The sequence below is a fragment of the Vulpes lagopus genome, chromosome 2 (genome assembly GCF_018345385.1).
Source record: "Vulpes lagopus strain Blue_001 chromosome 2, ASM1834538v1, whole genome shotgun sequence".
Classification (NCBI taxonomy): domain Eukaryota; kingdom Metazoa; phylum Chordata; class Mammalia; order Carnivora; family Canidae; genus Vulpes; species Vulpes lagopus.
Genome location: NC_054825.1, coordinates 126557104 through 126582176, shown reverse-complemented (window position 1 = coordinate 126582176; position 25073 = coordinate 126557104). Strand labels below are relative to the sequence as shown.

The 25073-nt window shown below is 44.3% G+C and overlaps 2 protein-coding genes across 3 annotated transcripts in view; one reads left to right on the top strand and one right to left on the bottom strand.

The window, feature by feature from the left end:
• The window catches only part of LOC121478165 (basic proline-rich protein-like), a 42062-nt gene extending 31559 nt beyond the window's left edge, over nucleotides 1–10503 (bottom strand). Inside the window, exon 1 of the mRNA XM_041733054.1 lies at nucleotides 10312–10503. Coding sequence (XP_041588988.1) covers nucleotides 10312–10503 — 192 coding nt within the window. The remainder of the gene's footprint in view (nucleotides 1–10311) is intronic.
• The window catches only part of EPB41L2 (erythrocyte membrane protein band 4.1 like 2), a 202136-nt gene that overhangs the window by 31239 nt on the left and 145824 nt on the right, over nucleotides 1–25073 (top strand). The window contains exon 2 of one of the 2 annotated variants that reach the window (XM_041739363.1): nucleotides 10223–10270. The exons of the other annotated variant lie outside the window; for it this stretch is intronic. The gene's annotated coding sequence lies outside the window, so the exon portion shown is untranslated. The remainder of the gene's footprint in view (nucleotides 1–10222; nucleotides 10271–25073) is intronic. 2 annotated transcript variants of the gene reach the window in all.

The window sequence follows — 25073 nt, the reverse complement described above, 5'->3', positions numbered from 1 at the left end:
GCAGTGACAGCTAACATAGATTGCTCACCAGGACAGGTATTGTAATACAACCTCAACACTTCCGGGTATTAAGCCACACGTTTATGAGATCGGTGCCATCAGTGGTTTTTATGTCGAAGATGAAGAAACAGAGGAAAGGAGATTAAATCACTTGCATGGCAGCTAATTGGTCGAGCCAGGCTTTGAATGCAAGCATGTTAGTAAATTATTAAAAAAATAAAGCAATTAAGAGACTGTTCCCTCTGATAACTACAAAGATTTAAATATGAAGCAGATCAAGAATTATCTGTAGGATATAGTAAAAAGTATGGAGTATTTTGGTGGTATAAAGTGTAGTCATCAGGGTCACTACTGGAGCCAGAATGCTTGGGTTGAGTGGTTGTGTGCCTTACCCTCATCATCTATGAAATGTCTATTTCATAGGGTCTTTGTAAGGATTAAGTTATGCAAGAAAAAAATTAAAGTTTGGTTTAAATATATGCGAGAACTCTTAGCAGAATCCATAAGAACTGTTGGGGAAGTGTTGGCTAGTGCTCTTACTACTCTTGTTACTATTGACATTTTTTAAAGAGCATTTCCTCTTTCCTGAGGTTTTGCCTTTTTTTTTTTTTTTTAGAAAAAAAAATGTTGCCATGTATTTGGGTATGTACCATCCTTACTTTCCTAATTGATTTTTCTGTTATGTACCAGTTGGTGTTTTTGGCCACGGTTTTGCTCAGGAGGGTGTTGGGGTGTGGTTCTTTAGTCTGTGCAGGGTTTTTAAATATTTTTCAGTGATTCTTATTTGCTGTAGTTTTTAACACCGGAACCCCCAGCATATTACATAGAAAGGGCTCCAATCTTGAGATATGACCGCGTGCTGCGATGGTAATCTTCTGGATGAGTCACTGTGGCAGGATTCCAGCACCACCAGACCCTGTGATGAGAGAGGGAGGAGTAAAAGTGTGCTTAAGAATTGAAAAAAAAAAAAAAAGAATTGTTCCCAGGGACGCCTGGGTGGCTCAGCCGTTGAGCGTCTGCCTTCTTCAGCTCAGGGTGTGATCCTGGGATCCCGCATCGGTTGGGCTCCCTGCATGGAGCCTGCTTCTCCCCCTGCCTGTGTCTCTGCCTCTCTCTCTGTGTCTCTCGTGAATAAATAAATACGATCTTAAAAAAAAAAAAAAAAGTTCTGAGAGCATGAGCAGCACAGTGAGTGAAGGGCTGGGGGTCCTGGGAAACTCCAGCAGATAACTCAACAGTTGGGGTTGTAATCCTCCGGGATGGGCTTTCTTAGAGCCTAAATTGTTGACTTGCATCTCTCACCAAATATACTGTTGATACTTAGCATGGAAAATCCATTCATTGGTCTTTTTACTGTCATTCCATTCAGTTGTGGATGACTCCGGTGACCGGAGCCTCTTGGAACGTGTGTAACAGGAAGGGACAGGAAACCATCCATTATGGGAGCTAGAATTACAGATTGCTTACAACACAGTAACAGGGAGAATCTACATGGCAAAAGTTGAGAGAGGCTGCAGGAACTGTAACTAGACACTCATAGCTTTATTTTATTTCTTTATTTTTTTTAAAGTAAACTTTCCCTTCACAATGGGGCTCAAACTCACAACCCTGAGATCCAGAGTACTATGTTCGACCAATTGAGCCAGCCAGGTGCCCTGACATCCACAGCTTTAAATTACTGTCTAATGAAAAAAAAATGGAAATGAACGTTACATTTAAGACAGTAGAAAGAGAATGAAGAATAAGCCCCAGTAAGTAAGGAAGAGGGAGTCAGTGACTTGAACAAAAATTGGAAGAGAAAAAATGTAATAATTTTGTATTGGGCGGAGAAGGGGGGGATGGAAGTCACTAGATAAAGGATAAACCTGTATTTTTATACAGGTTTTATACATTTTATACATTTTTATACATTTTACATTTTATACATTTTACATTTTATACAGGTTTTATACATTTTTTATACAGAAAAAATGAAAAAATTTATACATTTTTGTACATTTTTATACATTTTACATTTTATACATTTTACATTTTATACAGGTTTTATACAGGTTTTATACATTTTTTTATACAGAAAAAGTGAGGAAAAAATTTTATTTTTTTTTTCCTGTACAATGTACAGGAAACATTGTAAAGATAGACCTTTAATAATAATTTAGAAATGAATCAGCAAAATAGAAACATTCCCAGGAAAATATAAATGTTTTCCTTCAGAAGAAAATCTTGGAAGTTAATAATCATAGAGAACATGAAAAAATATGAGTTACTGGGCCTCCATTGTAGGAAAATGTTTTTTTTTTTTTTTTTACTGTTTTTATTTTTTATTTATTTATTTATTTATTTTTTTAATTAACTTTTATTGGTGTTCAATTTACCAACATACAGAAAAACACCCAGTGCTCATCCCGTCAAGTGTCCACCTCAGTGCCCGTCACCCATTCCCCTCCAACACCCGCCCTCCTCCCCTTCCACCACCCCTAGTTCATTTCCCAGAGTTAGGAGTCTTTATGTTCTGTCTCCCTTCCTGATATTTCCCAACATTTCTTTTCCCTTTCTTTATATTCCCTTTCACTATTATTCATATTCCCCAAATGAATGAGAACATACACTGTTTGTCCTTCTCCGATTGACTTATTTCACTCAGCATAATACCCTCCAGTTCCATCCACTTTGAAGCAAATGGTGGGTATTTGTCGTTTCTAATTGCTGAGTAATATTCCATTGTATACATAAACCACATCTTCTTTATCCATTCATCTTTCGATGGACACCGAGGCTCCTTCCACAGTTTGGCTATTGTGGCCATTGCTGATAGAAACATCGGGGTGCAGGTGTCCCGGCGTTTCATTGCATCTGAATCTTTGGGGTAAATCCCCAACAGTGCAATTGCTGGGTCGTAGGGCAGGTCTATTTTTAACTCTTTGAGGAACCTCCACACAGTTTTCCAGAGTGGCTGCACCAGTTCACATTCCCACCAACAGTATAAGAGGGTTCCCTTTTCTCCGCATCCTCTCCAACATTTGTTGTTTCCTGCCTTGTTAATTTTCCCCATTCTCACTGGTGTGAGGTGGTATCTCATTGTGGTTTTGATTTGTATTTCCCTGATGGCAAGTGATGCAGAGCATTTTCTCATGTGCTTGTTGGCCATGTCCATGTCTTCCTCTGTGAGATTTCTCTTCATGTCTTTTGCCCATTTCATGATTGGATTGTTTGTTTCTTTGGTGTTGAGTTTAATAAGTTCTTTATAGATTTTGGAAACTAGCCCTTTATCTGATATGTCATTTACAAATATCTTCTCCCATTCTGTAGGTTGTCTTTTAGTTTTGTTGACTGTATCCTTTGCTGTGCAAAAGCTTCTTATCTTGATGAAGTCCCAATAGTTCATTTTTGCTTTTGTTTCTTTTGCCTTCGTGGATGTATCTTGCAAGAAGTTACTGTGGCCAAGTTCAAAAGGGTGTTGCCTGTGTTCTCCTCTAGGATTTTGATGGAATCTTGTCTCACATTTAGATCTCTCATCCATTTTGAGTTTATCTTTGTGTATGGTGAAAGAGAGTGGTCCAGTTTCATTCTTCTGCATGTGGATGTCCAATTTTCCCAGCACCATTTATTGAAGAGACTGTCTTTCTTCCAATGGATAGTCTTTCCTCCTTTATCAAATATTAGATGACCGTACATTTCAGGGTCCACTTCTGGGTTCTCTATTCTGTTCCATTGATCTATGTGTCTGTTTTTGTGCCAGTACCACACTGTCTTGATGACCACAGCTTTGTAGTACAACCTGAAATCTGGCATTGTGATGCCCCCAGCTATGGTTTTCTTTTTTAAAATTCCCCTGGCTATTCGGGGTCTTTTCTGATTCCACACAAATCTTAAAATAATTTGTTCTAACTCTCTGAAGAAAGTCCATGGTATTTTGATAGGGATTGCATTAAACGTATAAATTGCCCTGGGTAACATTGACATTTTTACAATATTAATTCTGCCAATCCATGAGCATGGAATATTTTTCCATCTCTTTGTGTCTTCCTCAATTTCTTTCAGAAGTGTTCTATAGTTTTTAGGGTATAGATCTTTTACCTCTTTGGTTAGGTTTATTCCTAGGTATCTTATGCTTTTGGGTGCAATTGTAAATGGGATTGACTCCTTAATTTCTCTTTCTTCAGTCTCATTGTTAGTGTATAGAAATGCCATTGATTTCTGGGCATTGATTTTGTATCCTGCCACGCTACCAAATTGCTGTATGAGTTCTAGCAATCTTGGGGTGGAGGCTTTTGGGTTTTCTATGTAGAGTATCATGTCATTGGCGAAGAGGGAGAGTTTGACTTCTTCTTTGCCAATTTGAATGCCTTTAATGTCTTTTTGTTGTCTGATTGCTGAGGCGAGGACTTCCAGAACTATGTTGAACAGCAGTGGTGAGAGTGGACATCCCTGTCTTGTTCCTGATCTTAGGGGAAAGGCTCCCAGTGCTTCCCCATTGAGAATGATATTTGCTGTGGGCTTTTCGTAAATGGCTTTTAAGATGTCGAGGAAAGTTCCCTCTATCCCAACACTCTGAAGGGTTTTGATCAGGAATGGATGCTGTATTTTGTCAAATGCTTTCTCTGCATCTAATGAGAGGATCATATGGTTCTTGGTTTTTCTCTTGCTGATATGATGAATCACATTGATGGTTTTACGAGTGTTGAACCAGCCTTGTGTCCCGGGGATAAATCCTACTTGGTCATGGTGGATAATTTTCTTAATGTGTTGTTGCATCCTATTGGCTAGTATCTTGTTGAGAATTTTTGCATCCATGTTCATCAGGGATATTGGTCTGTAATTCTCCTTTTTGGTGGGGTCTTTGTCTGGTTTCGGAATTAAGGTGATGCTGGCCTCATAGAACAAATTTGGAAGTACTCCATCTCTTTCTATCTTTCCAAACAGCTTTAGTAGAATAGGTATGATTTCTTCTTTAAACGTTTGATAGAATTCCCCTGGGAAGCCATCTGGCCCTGGACTCTTGTGTCTTGGGAGGTTTTTGATGACTGCTTCAATTTCCTCCCTGGTTATTGGCCTGTTCAGGTTTTCTATTTCTTCCTGCTCCAGTTTTGGTAGTTTGTGGCTTTCCAGGAATGCGTCCATTTCTTCTAGATTTCCTAATTTATTGGCGTACAGCTGTTCATAATATGTTTTTAAAATCGTTTGTATTTCCTTGGTGTTGGTAGTGATGTCCCCTTTCTCATTCATGATTTTATTAATTTGAGTCTTCTCTCTCTTCTTTTTAATAAGGTTGACTAATGGTTTATCTATCTTATTAATTCTTTCAAAGAACCAACTCCTGGTTCTGTTGATCTGTTCCACAGTTCTTTTGGTCTCGATATCATTGAGTTCTGCTCGAATTTTAATTAACTGTCTTCTTCTGCTGGGGGTGGGGTCTATTTGTTGCTTTTTCTCTAGTTCCTTTATGTGTAAGGTGAGCTTTTGAATTTGAGATCTTTCCAGTTTTTGAATGGATGCTTGTATTGCGATGTATTTCCCCCTCAGGACTGCTTTTGCTGCATCCCAAAGATTTTGAACGGTTGTATCTTCATTCTCATTAGTTTCCATGAATCTTTTTAATTCTTCCTTAATTTCCTGGTTGACCTTTTCATCTTTTAGCAGGATGGTCCTTAACCTCCACGTGTTTGTGGTCCTTCCAAACTTCTTGTTGTGATTAAGTTCTAATTTCAAGGCATTATGGTCTGAGAATATACAGGGGACTATCCCGATCTTTTGGTATCGGTTCAGACCCGATTTGTGACCCAGTATGTGGTCTATTCTGGAGAAAGTTCCATGTGCACTTGAGAAGAATGTGTATTCAGTTGAGTTTGGATGTAAAGTTCTGTAGATATCTGTGAAATCCATCTGGTCCTTGTATCATTTAAAGCTCTCGTTTCTTTGGAGATGTTGTGCTTAGAAGACCTATCAGGGTAGAAAGAGCTAGATTGAAGTCACCAAGTATAAGTGTATTATTATCTAAGGTATTTCTTCAGTTTGGTTATTAATTGGTTTAAATATTTGGCAGCTCCCACATTCGGGGCATATATATTGAGGATTGTTAAGTCCTCTTGTTGGATAGATCCTTTGAGTATGAGATAGTGTCCCTCTTCATCTCTCACTATAGTCTTTGGGGTAAATTTTAATTTATCTGATATAAGGATGGCAACCCCTGCTTTCTTTTGAGGACCATTTGAATGGTAAATGGTTCTCCAACCTTTTATTTTCAGGTTGTAGGTGTCCTTCTGTCTAAAATGAGTCTCTTGTAGACAGCAAATAGATGGGTCCTGCTTTTTTATCCAGTCTGAAACCCTGCGCCTTTTGATGGGGTCATTAAGCCCGTTCACGTTCAGAGTTACTATTGATAGATATGAGTTTAGTGTCATCATATCTATTCAGTCCTTGTTTTTGTGGATTGTTCCACTGAACTTCTTCTTAAAGGGGAATTTTAAGAGTCCCCCTTAAAATTTCTTGCAGAGCTGGTTTGGAGGTTACATATTCTTTCAGTTCCTGCCTGTCTTGGAAGCTCTTTATCTCTCCTTCCATTTTGAATGAAAGCCTTGCTGGGTAAAGTATTCTTGGTTGCATGTTCTTTTCATTTAGGACCCTGAATATATCCTGCCAGCCCTTTCTGGCCTGCCAGGTCTCTGTGGAGAGGTCTGCTGTTACCCTAATATTCCTCCCCATAAAAGTCAGGGACTTTTTTTTCTCTTGCTGCTTTAAGGATCTTCTCCTTGTTTTTGGAATTTGCAAGCTTCACTATTAAATGTCGAGGTGTTGAACGGTTTTTGTTGATTTTAGGGGGGGATCTCTCTATTTCCTGGATCTGAATGCCTGTTTCCCTTCCCAGATTAGGAAAGTTTTCAGCTAGGATTTGTTCAAATACATATTCTGGCCCTCTGTCCCTTTCGGTGCCCTCAGGAACCCCAATTAAACGTAGGTTTTTCTTCCTCAGGCTGTCATTTATTTCCCTTAATCTATCCTCATGATCTTTTAATTGCTTGTCTCTTTTTTCCTCAGTTTCCCTCTTTGCCATCAACTTGTCTTCTATGTCACTCACTCGTTCTTCCACCTCGTTAACCCTCGTCGTTAGGACTTCTAGCTTGGATTGCATCTCATTTAATTGATTTTTAATTTCTGCCTGATTGGATCTAAATTCTGCAGTCATGAAGTCTCTTGAGTCCTTATGGTTTTTTCTAGAGCCACCAGTAGCTGTAAAATAGTGCTTCTGAATTGGCTTTCTGACATTGAATTGTAATCCATATTTTGTAACTCTGTGGGAGAGTGGGCTGTTTCTGATTCTTTTTTTTGAGGTGAGGTTTTCCTTCTAGTCATTTTGCTCAGTGCAGAGTGGCCAAAAACAAGTTGTATTGGGAAAAGGAGAAAAAGAGAGAGAAGGAAAGAAAAGAGAAAAAGAAAAAAGAGAAAGAAGAAAAAAAGGGGAAAAAGAGAAGAAAAAGAAAGAAAGGAGAAAAAAGAAAAAAAAAGGGGTGGGGGTGGGGGAAGCAATCAGAAATCAAGAAGAAAGAGAAAAAAACACAAAACAAAACAAACACACACACACAAAAAAAACAAAAACAAAAACAAAAAAACACGGGGGAGTATCTTCTGATTCTGTGTACTTTAAGTCCCTTGACTTCCCTTGGAACTGGTCTTCTGGGGGAGGGGCCTGGTGTGCTGATTCTCAGGTGTTAGCACTTGGGGGAGCTGCTCTGCCCCTGCCTGGTGCAGGGCTCAGTGGGGGTTGTTCACCCCGTGAGGCCCCGGGAGGAAGCCACAGTGGCGGGGGCAGCTCTGGGACCCTGGAGTCAGCTCCCGCAGTAGCTCCGGGGCTCTCCCTCTGCAGGGCCTGGAGGATCTGGGGCGGGGCCGCTGATCTGCTCAGTTCCATGCAGGAGCTTCCTTGCTGTCCTGGGTCCTCCCGGCCTCTGCCTGTCCCGGGGGGAGGCCGGATCCTGGGCTGTGTCCCGGCGCCCTGTGCTCCGGGGCCTGCGCTGTTGGATTCGCGCTCCCGCCCCGCAGCCCCCTCCGCGGAGCCGCCGCCCGAGCCCCTCCGAGCTGCTCCGGGTCCCGCCGAGCGCTGCAGCCCTTAGGGAGCTCGGCGCACTCTCCGGGGCGCAGTTCCTCTGTTACTGTCCCAGGGAGCCCGAGGGCATCCCCGCCTTTCTGGGGATCCTGCTCCAATTCCCCGGGAGGCCTTTCCCCCGGGAAGGTTGGTGCAGCTCCTGCTCCTCCGGGACGGGGCTCTCCTGTCCTGGGGACACTCCCCCGGCCTCAGCCCGGCTCCGCGCGGGGCCCCTCCCCCTTGGAGGCCTTTTGTTTCTTTATTTCTTTTTTCCCCGTCTTCCTACCTTGATAGAAGCGCGAACTCTTCTCACTGTGGCGTTCCGGCTGGTCTCTCTTTAAATCTCAGGCCGAATTCGTAGATTTTCAGGATGATTGGAAGGTTTTCTAGGTAATTTGTTGAGGACAGGTGACTTGGAGACCCTGCTCTTCCGCCATCTTGCCCCCTCCTCTCGGAAAATGTTTTTATACTATCATGGAACAGAACATTCCTTTATGGTTCCAGAATGTAGAACTGTATTAAAGCATTCTTCTTAAAATTTGAAGGCCAACATAATGCTGAAAACAGATACTGATCAGAATAGTGGGGGTAAAAAGAAAACAAAATGATAGGCTAATGTCACTCATAATTATAGGTAAGAACCCAATAACCCCCCCCCAAAAAAGTCTTTTATAACCAAATGGAGTTCATTTCAAGAATGTAGGAATAACAGACCGTTTCAGTTTCCTTTTTTTTTTTTTTTTTAATTTTTTTATTTATTTATGATAGTCACAGAGAGAGAGAGAGAGAGGCAGAGACACAGGCGGAGGGAGAAGCAGGCTCCAGGCACCGGGAGCCTGATGTGGGATTCGATCCCGGGTCTCCAGGATCGCGCCCTGGGCCAAAGGCAGGCGCCAAACCGCTGCACCACCCAGGGATCCCAGTTTCCTTTAATAGATTTTATTATTGGCAATTGTAGGGAAAACGTAATTATTTTGCTAGATGAGCCATTTAATGAAATTTTAATATTCATGAAAATGCTCACTAAAATAGAAATCTGTATAGTTACTTGATACAGTAAGTAATGTTTTTTTAAATTAATATCTAATGTTACACTTAACAGTATGATGATAGCATATTCTTAAAGTCAAAATAAAAAAATACCACTTTTTGTCATTTTTATGTGGTTCTTGAAATTTGTCAGTACAGTGTGACAAGAAATGAGCATTAAGTATTAGAAAGGAGGGATGAAAATTATTTTTTCACAGTTACAGAATATTCTGCAAAACCCAAGTGAATCATGGGATACCCAATTAAAAATGCTATGTAAAGAAGATCTTATTTCTGGTTTCTAATGGTGTAGAAATTCTGTTTCATAGGAACAAATCTAATAAGGTGTGAAATCTTTGTGGATAAATTACAGAACATTGAAGATGTAAAAGAAGGGCTGAATAAATGGAGAGCTGTTTGTTATTGAATGCTTGATATTGTGAGGATACCAGTTTTCCTAAGATACATCTATAATTTCAGTGAAAACCCATTAAAAACCAAAGCAGGGTTTTTATGGAACAGTTCATCCTAAAATCCATATGTCAATGAGCGTGTGTCCAAGAGTAGCCAAAATAATTTTTGGTTTTCCCAACAAGTTGGGAAGACTTGCCATACCACACATATCAAACTTACTAAAATGTTGCAAATCCAGGTAATTAGACCACTGTACTTGATATAAACCAATATGAGCCCAAAAACTTGATTTAAACTAAAATAAGGAAACTTGTTATGTTATAAAGATGGTAGTTTAAATCAGTAGGGAAAGATGACCTATTAAAGAAGCATATGGGAAAAAATGAAATTTCATTCCTCACTTCATACCAGGTGCAAAAATTCACTATACATGCAAAATAGTGTTAAGGGTATAAAGCCAATCTTTAAAATTTTTAGATGAAAATATGAACATTGTTGGGGAGTAGGGAACACAGATAATACAAATGATAAAGGAAAAGATTGAGAAATTTGACTCTTAAACTTCCGTACAACAAGAAAATATACTACATTGGGAAGAAAAGGCTCAAATTGGTGGAGAGTGTAATGAATGTTTGAAAGACATTGTTAATTGCCTTCCTATCTTTACAAACACGACCTTATTTTGTGCCCATTTAACAGTGGCGGTCTGCTTTGGTGTCCTTCAGAGGTGGTGAGCATTGAGACCAGGTAAGCTAAGAATTTCTGGAGAAGCTTTGCTTTCTGAATACGGGGTCTGGTCTTTGTCTTTCCTTGTTTCCCTTCTTGCCTGCAATGCGGGAATCAAGTTTAGAACTGCAGCAGCTTTGTTGCAGTGAAGAAGTTGAAGCTACATATTCGAGATGATGGGCAGGAGCATACAAGGCTAGTTCCGTGATGATGTTCTTGACTAGAGGCATCAGCCATGAATCATCTACTCCCATACTTGTAGTCAAATGAGAAAAAAATGACTTGGGTCTATTCTAGCCATTGTAGGTGGCTTTTCAAGAGAGGATTACTGACAATAGCCCGTATCCTATAAGGATTAAAATCTAGGTGATAGGAGCAACTCCTATAAATCAATAAGAAGGACAGACTGATAGAAAAATTGAGGATAATTGTAGGCAGTTCACAGAACTGGAAACCCCAGTGGCCAGGAAACATATGAATCTCATTAATAGTTAGGAAATGCAAATTATAAGAGACTTTCCATAACCATCTTAATAGAGATCTAAAAACATCAAGTGTTGAGGAAGGTGTAGAAAAATTGTTATTTGTATTCACTTTTAGTGAGACTAGATATTGGTACAAGAATCTTGGGGAACATTTTGGTAGTATCAGGTAAAATTGACCATACCTCCCCGGCCAGCATTCCACTAGATACCTACCCTCGAGACTCCTGCACCTCTGCAAGGGAGAACGGAAGCAGTGATCACTGAGCTATCTTAATAGCAAAATAGCAGAAACACTATCCTTCAATTGGGAAAAAGGAAGTTTATTTTATGGTGGAGTACTGTATGGGAGTTAAAGAGAATGACCTGCATATATGAATTACATAGAAATACATATATGACCACAGATCTGAAAAAAAATTAATCTTGAACTAAAAATGTAGAAGACTATGAATGTGGGGATAATACTTATAAAGAAAATGAAAACATTGAAACTATGCAAAACAGCGTCATCAGCTACAGCCACTGAGAGAGATGCACACCTTGGCAAATATTTCTGCTCATCGGTGAATTTTCTGGAAGCCTAAAAATGGATTTTTAAAATTCAGCCAATGTTAGTTCATTGCTTATTTTATTCCTGACAGTGTCTTATTTACTGGGGATATTAAAACCAGAGCTGTTCCTTGAGCAGCGGTATAATGTAAAAAACTTAAAGCACTTTGTAAAACATACTCATTTATATCTTCATTTAATTATTCTAATTTCTGAGGTATTAGGCCTGCAGGATTTTTATTCTTACTCAGAGTGGCAGTACTTGAACTTTCTGATTTATAGTTCTTTTCATAGTGGTTTTATAGTTTTTTTTTTTTCCCAACAACTTTTAAAAATTTATTTATTTGAGAGAGACACAGAGAGCGTGAGCAGAGAGAGGGAGAAGCAGGCTCCCTTCAGGGAGCCCGATGCAGGACTCGAGCCCGGGACCCGGGATCACGACCTGGGCTGAAGGCAGACGCTCAACCCCTGAGCCGCCCCCGTGCCCCTTGGAAGGATTTGAATACTCCACAGTCGGATGTGTGCTGCAACTGGTTTTCTGTTAAGTCTCCTAGTAAGCATTATTTCACACATTCTTTTTACTAGTGAACTCATTTAAAGACATGATTCTAACATTCCTGGAAGGATTTCACTGGAAAAAACGTAGGAGAAAATAAGAGTAAATCAGGAAGGATCCCATGATCTCACACAAGTATGTGAGACAGCTGGGACGTGGACAGAGTCCTCGTAGGGAAGCTGTGCCCCACCACGGGCTGCGGATCGCTCAGCCCCCGGCAGCAGCGTGAGCGCTGCCCTCCTCGCCCTTCCCGGCACCCGGATGCAGGTGTGTCGGAGCTGGGACCGTCTGCAAGAAACCGCTGGCTTGGTTGAAGCCACATGGGTCGAGGTTTTCGTTGAGACACGTGAAGGGCCTTCAGTGCTCTTGCCTCTATAACGTAAACCGCGTAGAGATATTTCAAAAACTGCACAAACAGCAAACAAAACCCCCTCAGCACGTTTATTGGGTGTGTATACAGATGCACACCTAACCCACTTGGTAACAAATATATCTGTGAGCTCTTTATCTTTCTGTCAGTTGTGTGCCTTGTTTTCTTTTCTTTTTTTTTTTTTTTAAATATAGTACCTGCACAATAAATACAGATTGAATATGGGGTGGAAGTGGGATGAGGAGTGACAGAAATCGGTGCCTGACTCTGCATTTTCCACTCCTCTGCTATTTAGAAAAGTCCAACCGCACTTTAAGATGGGCTTCCTAACGTGTGAGAAAGTGAAACATGTAGCAGGAGTAAACAGAGGCCTTGGCTGCCTACTTAGCTCAAATCTGCAGGACATTTGCCCAACCCTATTTTTCTCTGCCGCGGGCCAGAAAACCCATGTGTTTGAACTTGAGGATGCTCTGACTTTCCGTGCCAGACCTCTGGATAACCTTGGGGCAGCCATTCCTTGATGCTGTTTACTTGTTCGAAAGTTAAGTCGTGCGAAGATGTGGACAGGTGAGCAAGGACAGGCTCCGCTTCTCTGCTGAGCGTCCTCCAGGCTGTCACCTTGCCGGTGCTGCGCTGTGTACGGCGCTTCCTCTACCTACACAGTGACTCTCCCAACGAGGAGGCCACTTCGTCCTGTGCCCTCCGTAGACACTTTCTCATAATATTCACAGTTGTGTGTACATTGAAGGTGCTGATGAGCTGATAAGCTATGATGTGAAGCCTCTCTGATAGCGCGCTTTGCTTATGGAGACGGAAGATGGTTTGGTTTGTTATCAGCTAATGCAGGCGGTGAATGAAGGCATGTTTGCAATTAGCACTCACTCCCTGTGCAGCTAATCTATTTAAATCGGGAAGATTACCTAAAATAACAAAGTGTGCCTTTTGTACTTAGATCCAGGCAAGCCAGGTCTCTCTACCTACTAGGCAGGAATTTTCGTTTGAATTTTAAATTTGGATTTCTTGGTTTGCCTTCCAGATTTTTTCCCCTGGTATAATCTATAAGATCTATTTTGCTATAATAATTCAGTATAACTTTGAAAAGGAGTCTGAACTTTAACACATTTTCAGTTACTGTTAATGTTGGACTCTGAAAAATACTCTTTTGGTTATCTTTTATGAAATCAAAGTAATGGGTGTGTGTAATTGAATGCAGGTCCCTTTGCTTCTCATTTTGGTCTCCGTGGTTTTTGGACAGTTTTGGATATCGTACCCTTCTGGAAAAGTTGCCTTTGTGTCATATTGGAACTTGTTTGAGGTTACAAGTCATTTTTGGAGACCGTAAACGTTCCCTGGAAAATACTGGGCCGATTTCCTTTTACAGTCTGTGGATTGTTCATCAGGTTGCATTTTGGCATCTGACGCTCCCCGGGCAGGGTAGTGTCCAGCTCTACTGGGGGAGTAGCTGCAGATGCTCCTTGCCATTCACTCTTTATTTGTTGATTTTTTTTTTAAATGCCCTGTGAAATTTTAAGCCAAATGGGACTAGAAGGAATCCTGGTTTTCAAAGGCTCTTTAATATTGCATTCAAAAGGTAATTTCAGCCCTGCTGTTACAAATTAAATGTTCCAGCTCACTTAACTTACTCACTCCTGCCCTCACCTGCTTACATACTTGAAGGAGAAGAATATAGATCGATTTGTATGCCCCCATAAAAAGTTGAGAGAAACTTGCACCACTTCTGTGTGGCTTGCCCAAATACCTTTATGTGATTCTTAGGATGGTGGAAAAAGTACAGATTCAAAGCGAAGATCTGAGGTTATGATTTTATTTTAAATCGAAAGGCAGATGTGCCTTTATTACCTGCTTATTTGAAACACGGCGAGTTGAGGACAGTGGGAAGCCGAGGACAATTAAGCGCAGGAAATGGCTTCACATGTGGGCTGTTGCATCCTGGACGAGTCAGATAAAACCGAAACAGCTGGACTGCCGAGTGCCCTGAAGATTTCCGAGGCCCCGGGACCGTGGGGGAGCACGCTTTACAGGCTCGTTGCTTGGAGAGCTTTGCCCACAGGCCTTTGGTGACTTGCCTTCAGTTTTTGCTTTGTTTTGTTTTCACAAAAATGCACAATATTTGGGGCCCTTCCATGTTGCTAGATGAAAATGGTGTGCATTTGGCTCCAGAAAGCGAGCAGCCTTGAGAGATGGGCCTGCCTAGAAATTGACTACATTTTTGTGGGAGAACGGGTGAAAAGGGCAGTTTCCTGTGTTGCTGCCAAAAGGTCTGAACAATTTGTAGTAGCTTGTGGCTAGAAAACAACTTCAGTGAGGCAAAAACAGCAACTTCAGACTGGCTCCGGGTATGTGTGAGAAAATGCTCTTTTTCTCCCCCACTAGATTGTTAGGCTTTGTAGAAAATTTATAGAGTGAATTTTTAAACTCAGCTGCTTAGAGTGGTGTTATTTTGGGTGATTTGGATTAAAAACCTGGGGAAATATACTTGGAGTTAGTACAAGTGGTGCATATGTCGTACCTAAAAACAAACAAACAAAAAACTCCAGCTTTTATATTCTTTTGTAACCATGGGTTTGAATGGTAATCCGTTTTTCTCCTGCCTTGAAAACGTATCGGTAAATCTTGGCATTTAGAGTGTGTATTTTTACAGGGATTTTTTTCTTTCCGCTCCCCTCAGTTGACTTATTAGAAGTGTTTGTAGTTCACTTTGGCAGCGTGAAAAGTGTGTTTATGAAATCTACCTAGTGATTCCGGGGAGGGGTTCTCGCAGTGTGAGGTCCTCACGCTGGTTAAATCGTTTACTACTTTGTTTTGTTGTTGTTAAGATTTTATTTTATTATTTAGAGAGAGTGCAGAGGGAGAGGAAGAGGGAGACGCAGCCTCCCCACCTAGCAGGGGGCCCGATGCGGGGCGGATCCCAGGACCCTGGACGGTGACCTGAGCCCAAGGCAGACACTTAACCCCACTGAGCCGCCCAGGCACCCCCATTCACTTCTTTGGTTGAGAGAAATCTCCGAGGCAGGGCTGGCCTGTAGCTAGATGGTCGGAGCCTGACAGATCTGGAGTCTGGTCTGTGTTCCTGATTATTTCCAAATAGGTACCGTTTCAGATACCACATAGTCATTTTGTAGATGTAAGGTCTGTTAAAAGTTGTGTGTGGGGGTTTTGTGTGGTATTGTTTTGTCGAATGGGTTTGGACATGAAGATAGATTTGTTTCATTTTAATGTTTTCACCAATCTTTTTCCAAATTGCAGCTTCCATCACTCCTGTACTAATTGTGGCTTAAATGTTCTTTACTTTTTTGGCCTTAGTTTTGATCTTCTCTTCTGTGGAGGATAGATGTCTGTTCGCTTTTCATGGAGATGCTGACAATAGCTGGTTAAGACCTAACTTTTTTCTTAATATTTTTCCCTGTTCATTAATATCATTTTCTTCTTTATTGCATATTTAATCAGTAGCCTGATGCTCAAAATCTAAAGCAGCTGCTTTCAACCAGGGAGGGGGTGAGTGGGTGACTTATTTTTACTTTTTGGTCCCCGAGGGACATTTGGTAACGTTTGGAAGCCTTTGTGATTGCTCCGGTTTGAGGGCGCAGTATGAGCATCTGTTGCATAGACCTTAGGGTTGCTGCTAAACATCATAGGATACACCGGAGACCACCTCACAACAAAGAATTATGTGGCCAAAATGTCCATTGTGCAGAAGATGAAAACCTTGATGGAGCTACTGTGGGGCACAGACCAAATCTTGCTAGGAGCAGTTTCTGTCTTCGTGATATTTTTTTCATAGCAAAACAACTCCATGGTAACTAGGGAAGTTTTTATTTTCTATTTGAGAGATTGAGGAAGAGGCTGTCCATCTGCCTGCCCACCCAGCCCTAAGTCAAATAACACAGTTGACCTTCCACTGCAGTGTCTCTCTGCTGTTTCTGACTCTGCCTTCAGCCCCAGCCGGGTCACACCTTTAAAGGATGACCTGCCATTATCCCGGTCGTGATAAGTTGACTGCCGGTTACCATTGGTACATGAGCCACTTGCTTTGGGGTGGAGACAAGCCAGAGAAGAGGGATCCCCACCAAAGATCTGACTGGGCGGGAGGTCCTTGCGTGCCCCTAGCAACTATACTGAGTAGCAGAGTATGCACGTGGCCTGTGTAGGTCCACACGTGTCTATAGGTCAGGTGTTGATTAGCTTTGTACGCTGAAAACTGAAATACATGGATAAATGGAACTTTTAGATGTGCTTAAAAAGAAATCTCTAGGTCCAATATTTATGGAATAACTACCATGTTAGGGAAGTTGACTTTTGGATTTTATTACTTTAAGAGGTGTTGGTGATTTTGATGAAATGTTAAAAGTTGAAAGTAGCAACTCCTAGTGGTATCTGTTTTATTTTTTAATTTTTAATTCTGTATCTCCTAGTGGTATCTTGATGCTGTTGTAAGTGCTTGGGATTATGCATCTTTCTTCACTCCTTGATTTTTTTAGAGATGGTTCCAGTTTTACCTCACTCTGTTCTTATGCCTTTTCACCCCCCTTAACTTGCTTTATGTAGGTATTTTTTTTTTTTTTTAATGTAGGTATTTCTTACAGTGAATTTGTAATCCCTGGCTTCCTCTGTGTGTTGCCTACTAGGTTATGATGTCCTAGCACAGTGCTGGGTGCATAGTGGCCCTTTATTCCCTGAATGTTGAATGACTGAATGGTGGTGGTGGAGGAGGAGGAGAAGCAACCAGTTTAGCAATCTTAAAACTAAAGGAGAAAAACAGGGCGTTTGAAAGTCCAAATGTGCTGGGGAAGGAGCCTAAGTGAGTGAAGGTAGGAATTGTTATGTTAGCTTGACCATATTGCTGTGGTTTGTACTGTGCATTTATTTTTTTTCCCATTTTGGATGACTGCGGCTGGTAGGCAAGCCTGTGGCCTTGGCCACTTCCGCAGTTCCAAGTGGCATTCGCGTCCTCTTCCTGGGCTCTTACTCTGGAGGGCTTGTATTCTTTGCCTGTGCCGGAATATAATCTGTTTGCTGGCAGTGTGATTTTAGTCTAGATTTTTTCAACTGTTAGTTGTGTGTGTTCCCTCCCTCCAGGAAGAAATGTGTTTTAATGTGATAGAAATGACCCTTAAAGTCCTGCGGTGATTTTTCCCTTAAAGTCCTGTAACAGTGCTCCTATCCAGTATGTTAAATCCTGGACGTGACCTTTTAGGGCCTCCTCAGGCAGATTGTTTCCCTAGCCTTCCTTCTATTGGCCCTTGAATTCAAGAGATCCAGCCTCCTTTTACTCTTTTTTTTTTTTTTTTTAAATGACACTAATGTGTCACCATTAGTGGCCTGCATTAGAATAAACAGCAACTCTATAATGTGTCTTGTTTTTCTGTTGAATTATAGGAAAGCCCTTATTAGACGTTTTGATTCAAAAATAGAGATAATTATGGGAGAAGCCGCCTTTCAGCCAAAGGCACACCAGCAGGATCACAGCTCATCTCTGTGCCCATGCCGTTGGCCTTGTCCCCTGCAAATTGAACATGCTTGATTGCACAGGTGCTTGCATGGTTGAACAAATTCTGTTTGGACAATAAACTGTTATGCCTGTCAGTGATTAGAGAGGCAGGACAGAGTTGCACGTGGACTACTTTGGTACTAGAATTAAAGAGGATATTGGCGAACATTTAAAAAAAAAACAAATGCACTTTCTGAGAGTAAATATGCTTTTTCTTTTAATCTTTAGTGGTTAAATGCTCTTAAACTTATTGGAAGTCAGCCATGGAAAGTCTTTTTTTTTTTAATCTAGTAACTTTTATTTATAACTTTGAGATTGTTAAGCAATATCAGGTTTTTCTTTATTGGGGGGTAACTGTAGTTAGATTATGGCTGAACCTATAGGAAGATCCAGTTTCTGGTGTCCTATATTTTTAGTCTATAGTAGTGTTGTGTTCTTTTGCTTTTTTACAGAGGTGTGAGATCTGTGTCTGGGAGACAGGTGGTAGGTTGATGAGGGAACTGTTCTAGGATTTCTGGAGATAGAGTCTGTCTGGTTGAAGTCTGTGGCTGTGAACTTGTTTTGCTGCATGGGTGCAAGTATGTAAGGCCAGAGTTAGGTGGAACGTGTGAGCGTGCCGGAGGTGAGAGGGGCTGGGGTTTAAGGCTGGGAGGGTGGCCGAGGTGCTGGAGGTGCTGGAGGTGCTGGAGGTGCTGGAGGTGCTGGAGGTGCTGGGTAACAAAGCCTGGGGAGAGATGGAGGCACAGGCTGCTCAGGTCAAAGAATTGTTGGAGTTGGAGAGGGATCAAGCTAGAAAGATAGGAGGTCATCAAAGGTCAAGATGCAGGAAATTGAGATAACAGGATTATAGATTATAGATCTAAGGCAGGATTTTTCAAGAAATCATTTTAGAAGGCTAGGACTGGCATTTAGAATATGAAAAAGAATAAACACGAGAGTCAGGGTCTTACCGAGCTATGCAGAATTTTTTATGTGGATTAAAAAAAGCTTCCCTCTAGGAAAAATTTTCCATCAGCAATAATGATGCTTCGGATCAGCCTGATGGGCCATGATCTGGCCCCTGCACAACGCTTCCCCTCTGGGAAAGGGAAGAAGAGGGGCAGTGGGCCGAAAGAGGTGCCCTTTTTTTCTGGCCGAGAATATCTTCTGGAGGGAGGCTCCCTGAACCCAGGGGTGGGGCTGGATTTAGCGTAGTCTTCCTGAATTTGGCCTTCCATCTGGATCAGAGCTGATCACAGACCGTCATTTGAAAACTTTGTTTCTATTCAAACTAGATGTGTTTACACTGTATTTGCAAACTGGGTTGAGAAGGAAATCTTTTACTCTGGGTCACACTTGGAAAAGTTTGAAAGCTAGTGCTTAGGGTGGGACCGTGGGAATGGGTAACCAAGATGGTGAGGAGGGCAGGACTGGGGTTGGCTTTTTAAGTAGAGACGGACCTACTCTCTCTCACGACTCTGTGCCTTATAAAAACAGTAGGAGTACAGAAATAAAAACGATTTCGATTTGGAATGCATTATATATGTGAAGGTTTGGGATTCAGCTCCCTTCTTCCCTAGTAAAGATTTAACCATGGTGGAGTGGTGGGGAAAAGTATGGCTCAGGTGTTGGGTGAGCTTCTGGCTTAACAGTGGGTCTCTGCAGCTTAACGGTCGGGCATAGGTCAGGGACATAGCAGAGTCTGGGTCATTGCTAGGATCTTTTAAAAGCCAGGCAGTGAGGAGAGACCTCTGGTGTGCTTTGGGTCACGGAGAGTGCGCTTTCTGTGACTTTCACACTGATGGGTTGACTGTAGGATGTATCATCAGCAATAGAGAATTGAAAATTAATTTCTAGAGGGTTTTGAGGGTCATAGCTGTATAGAAAATCAAGTAGATGCAGTCTTGGGATTTGCAAGACATGAGTTCTAATGTCTTCCTCCTTTTCATGATTTTTTAAAGATGAAGAAATATTAGCATTAGCATCTAAGTATGATTTTTGGCTTTGCCTTTAGAATCTAAGTGAAAAGAGACACATATTTAGACTCTCCTTGGCCATCTCCTTGCTGTTAGTAGCAGTAAAGTCCTGCAAGGCCTCTTGCTTTTTAGACTGAAGCTGGGAGGTGCAGAGTCTGGTTTCCCTTTATGCTGGATCATTCTCCTGGGCAGGGAGAAGGAAGCAGGAGGCAACAAAGGGAGGGAAAGGTGACCAGGCTGTCTGGCGTTGGGGAGCTAGGAGGTTGGGTAGGGGCTCCCGTAGCACTCCACCAACCCTGTTGCCCGGCATTGTTACCCCAAGCTCTTGTACCATACCCCATCTCCGAGGGGCCTTTGTTGGAGGAGCGGCAGGATAGGGATTCTGTACTGGAGGTTTTTCTACCATGAATGGGGGTTGCCAGAAAGGGTCCTCTCCCATCCATCTGTGTTGAAGTTAAAACTCTGTGTGTATTTTCCTTAGAAGTGTTAAAATTTGCTGTTAAAATTTCAGGTACTTCTCACGTGCATTATAGATTAATTGGACTTTAAGTAGACTTGAGGAATTAGTATTCCCTTTAAGGACTGTTACTGTGGGGCAAGACAGTAGTGGCTAATACTAGCTTAGTGTTTGCTTTATGTTAAAAACCATCATTCTACCAGCAGTATTTTATTTCTATCTGTATGAGTAGCCAGGAATTGAATTTTTTTAGTGTCATTTTACAGGATGAAGATTGAGGCTCACCTGTCAATTTGACCTTTTTTAAAAAAGATTTTACTTAAGTCCTCTCTCTGCATCCAAGGTGGGCTCAAACTCAACGCTGCAATTAGAGTCACATGTTCCACTGATCAAACCAGCGAGGCACCCCAAGATTTCACTTTTGACATCTCCCCTCATTCCCCCACTGTGCCCACCCCTTTTGCAACCATGTCGTCACTTCATTTGGAGTTGGGAGGTATGTGTGGTTTCTTTTTTTTCAATCAGGCCTGTCATGGGTTGGAGTCCTTCTATCCTGCCTACAGGCGGGAGAGCAGTTAGTCCTCTTCAGGCCTGCCAGATAGTAAATACAACTTAGAGCAGTTAAAGTCTAGCTTTCCAAAGACGGGCCTGATGGTGTTTGATGTCCTGCTCTACAACATGTTTAAAGCTGAGAAGTTGCAAGTATAGGGCTTCCTAAGCAGAGCGGTCAAGTGTGTGGTTTTCTAGGGCCAGGAAGGGGGATTGTGTTGTTACAGTGTTAGATGGGCTTGGGAATCCGAGCCACGGCTTGTTTTCTAGAGCCTGAGTTCAGAGCCGTGGCTGGTAATGACATCACCTCCACAGGTGCCACATCATTCTTTTTTCCTACATAGCCTGCCCTGCCTTGCTCTTCCATTTTTTACAAAGAATACTGAAGTACTGCTGTGAGGTTTTGTTGTAAAAAGAAGTATGAGGTTCAATTCTGTGTGTGTGTGTGTGTGTGTGTGTGTGTGTGTGTGTGGGTAGAGTGATGAAAATATAGTGCTTCCTGAGAAGCATCCCATCCCAGAAATTCCAGTTTTAGGTTACTTGTCTTCAATTACTCCCAAGAGATTTTTTAAAAAATTTTTTTTTTAATTTATTTTTTTATGATAGTCACACACAGAGAGAGAGAGAGAGAGAGAGGCAGAGACACAGGCAGAGGGAGAATCAGGCTCCATGCACCGGGAGCCCGACGTGGGACTCGATCCCGGGTCTCCAGGATCGCGCCCTGGGCCAAAGGCAGGCGCTAAACCGCTGCGCCACCCAGGGATCCCCCTCCCAAGAGATTTTTAAGGGGAAGGGTGGGGCAGAGGAGGGGAATCGGAGTAGATGATAAAAATAGCTGTGCAAGAACAAGGTTGAAGGTTCACACCCCTTTAGTGCCCTCCTAACTGAAGACTGGACTAGGGTGTTTCTAAGAGCTGATTTCCGGCATATTTAGAGGCTCAAGAGCTCTGATTCCAGATGTCAAGCTTGGCTTCAAGAGGTTGGACCTTTTTTTTTTTTTTTAAAGATTTATTTATTTATTTATGATAGAGGCAGAGACACAGGAGGAGGGAGAAGCAGGCTCCATGCCAGGAGCCCGATATGGGACTTGATCCGGGACCCCAGGATCATGCCCAGGCCAAAGGCAGGTGCCAAACCGCTGAGCCACCCAGGGATCCCCGGGGTTGGACCTTTTTAATGATTTGTTGAATGTGGAATCTTAAATAATAAAAGCTAGATTCTCAGTTTCACATATAATTATTAATATTATGCTCTTTTTAGCTTTGTAGCCTACTCATAGCTTATAAAATACTTAAGTAAATGGTGTTTGTATGCATTTCACAAAGTAGGGCTTAAACCATAGATCTGGTTTTCATGTCCATTTTCATCCAACATCATGTTGTGTGATTTGCCAAGCCAAGTAATTTTAATTTATTTTTTAAAGATTTTATTTATTCATGAGAGACACACACACAGAGGCAGAGGCACAGGCAGAGGGAGAAGCAGGCTCCATGCAGGGAGCCCGATGCGGGACTCTGGGGTCACCACCTGCCTGAAGGCAGGCGCTTAACCACTGAGCCACCCAGGGTGCCCCCAAGTAATTTTTAAAAATGTAGAACTTAAAAAAAAAAAAAGGTAGAACTTTAGAACTGTAGAACACTTTAAGGGATAATTAATCTTCTATTTCCTAGAAGAGGAAATTTAGTAAAGTGAGGTTAAATGACTTGCTCACAACTGTGACTCTCCGAACTGGAACTGGTTCTACTTATTTGTTTACTTCTTACTGTACCATGCTCCCTATTTCACTTTATTTACTGGGAATCTGTGAGGGGTTATCCTCTAGGGTAAATTAGAGATCCTCCCCCTAGAGAGTTAAGTCCACCTATGATGTGCAGTATGAAAAAAGTAAAACCTTGAAATTACCCAAACACACCTGTGTAGTTAATGTGCCCCAGGTAATTTGGAGAAATTTGAAAACCATTATGATATGGCCTCATTGCTGCTATTTGTGGGTTATTTGATATGAACCTGAGAGGAGCAGAAGTTAAAAATGTAGGCCTTGCATTCAGAGTAAGCGTCAGTATATTTGAGGTTTTTCTTTTACCTCCATGTTAAAACTAATATCTGAAAGCTTAGTGGTTTTGCCAAACTGTTAATTATTTCTATGCCAAATTTCTTCTGCCGTGGAATACACTGGCTTTGGTCTGGATTCCTCTAGGACTTGCCCACGGCTCCTTCCTGCGCCCTTCCGTGGCCTCCCCGCTGGGGCAGTGGTGGATGGCGACAGGGGCAGGGCCCCAGGTGGGCAGGTCGTCCTCCCCCTTGCCTCCCCCCCCTTTGCTGGGTCTTCACAGCTCAAGCGGAGCACCTCCGGAGGGCACCCTTCCCGCGGCGTCGGGGCGAGCTGCTGAGCCATTCAGGGTGAATTCGGGCCCTCCACGGAGTCCTGCAGCTGGGGGGGGGGAGGGGCGGGGGCCTCTGCGGAGGGCGGCGGTTGGCAGGGCCTGCACCCCTGCTCTGGCCCCCGGGTCGCTGGAGGCCCTTCACCAGCCGGGACATCCGGGCGGTGGCCTGGCGCAGGCCCGGACCCCCTTCCGCCTCCCCTCCCCCCCTGCCTCCCTGCTCTCTACTCCTCCACTCCCTCCCCCCTCCCCCCTGCTCCGCCTCCCCCCTCCCCCTCTTCCCCCTCCCTCTCCCCCCCCCCCCCCCCGCCATCCCAGTCGTCCTCTCTCCCCCCTCCATCCTACCCCTCTTCCAACCCCTTCCCTCATCCATCCTACCCCTCCTCCTCCCCCCTTCCCCCCTCTCCCCCTTCCCCCCTCTTCCCCCTCTCCCCTCCCCCTCCATCCTCCCCCTCCTCCTCTCCCTTCCCCCCTCCCATCCATCCTACCCCTCCTCCTCCCCCCTTCTCCCCCTTCACCCCTCTTCCCCTCTCTCTCCCTCTCCCTCCATCCTACCCCTCCTCCTCCCCCTTCCCCCTCTCTCTATCCTACCCCCCCTCCTCCCCCTTCCCCCCTCTCTCCCCCTACCCCTCCATCCTACCCCTCCTCCTCCCCTCCATCCTACCCCTCCTCCTCCCCCCTTCACCCCTCTTCCCCCTCTCTCCTCCCCCTCATCCTCTCCTCCCTCCTCCCCCCTTCCCAACGCCGTTTGACCCCGGTCCATCCAGAACAGAACAGCCAAGTGGCTTTACTGCCCTGGGAGGGATGCCTAGAAAAATAGGTGGTGGAGGATCCTCCGCTCTTGTGTGTGTTGGAAAGCTTCCTTCCCGGACGGCTCCGGCCTACTACACCCCTGTATCCTGAAGCCCTCGCGGTTGTGCACCTGGCTTTCTGCGTCCCTGAAGAGTCGGAGGCCGAGCGCGGGCGCGGGTTTGGGGGGGGTGTGTGGGTACCGAACCCTCCGGCGAGGCTGCTGGAGCTCCTGCGCTCCTCCGGGTTTCAAAGGGTGGGGGGCGAGGGCCACGGCCTCCTGCTGGGGTCGCGGTTCCTCGACGGTGCTGTGCTACGCGGGGCCGGAGCTCCGGGGTCTCGGGAAGCACGTCCCGCGCCCACAGCCTGCCCGGCCCCTGACCCGCTGCAGAGAAGTGGCGGGAGTGGCGGAGGCTACGGGGAGGCGCGGGAGCTGCGGGGGCGGGAGGTGCGGGCAGTGGCCGCGGGGTCTCCCTGGGGCCGCCCGGTGTGCGGTGCGCGCACGTGGGATCTCCCGGGCCAGTGTGCGGGGTGCACGCGGTGGGGGGCGGGGTGTCTCCCGGGCCGGTGTGCGGTGCACAAGCGCGGGGTCCCCGGGTCTGCGGCTGCACGCCCTCCAGGCTCGGGGGTGCACGGCAGGGAGGGAAGCGGCTCCGGGCTCTCCGGAGGAGGCGTCGCCCTTGCCGAGGAGCCAGTGTTCCAGGCGGTGTTGGCTGTGCGGCCCCGTCCGCGGCGTGGCACCCGCCCCCCCCCCCCCCACCTGGGCGTCGGACCGTAACTGTGTCAGCGCTGCCCCTAAGGCGTTTATCCTAATCCCTGTGTCCTTGGGCCGCGCGGTGCCAAGCAGGGAAGCAGCGGCTGCGGGCGGCAGGTGCGCCAGGACCTCGCGGAGGGCGTGAGTGGGGCGGTGGGGGACACAGGTCGGGCGTCCCGGTGCTGCGGGTCCTGGTCACACGGCGGCGGGACGGCCGCGCCCGGGTGCCCCAGGTGTGCGCACCTGCCCCAGGTGGGCCTGCGCAGGGGCGGCGTGGACCGGCGGGGACGCGCGTGCGGCCGAGGGAAGCTTTTCCCCGGGATGGAGCTCGTCCCCGGCGGTCTCGCGGGTGGAAGCAAGTGGGGAGCACCTGCCGGCGTCCTTGGCCCGAGTCACCTTCCTGCCTCTTGCTTGGGACTTTTTTTTTTCTTTTTTTCAAGATTTTATTATCTATCCGTGGGAGACCCAGA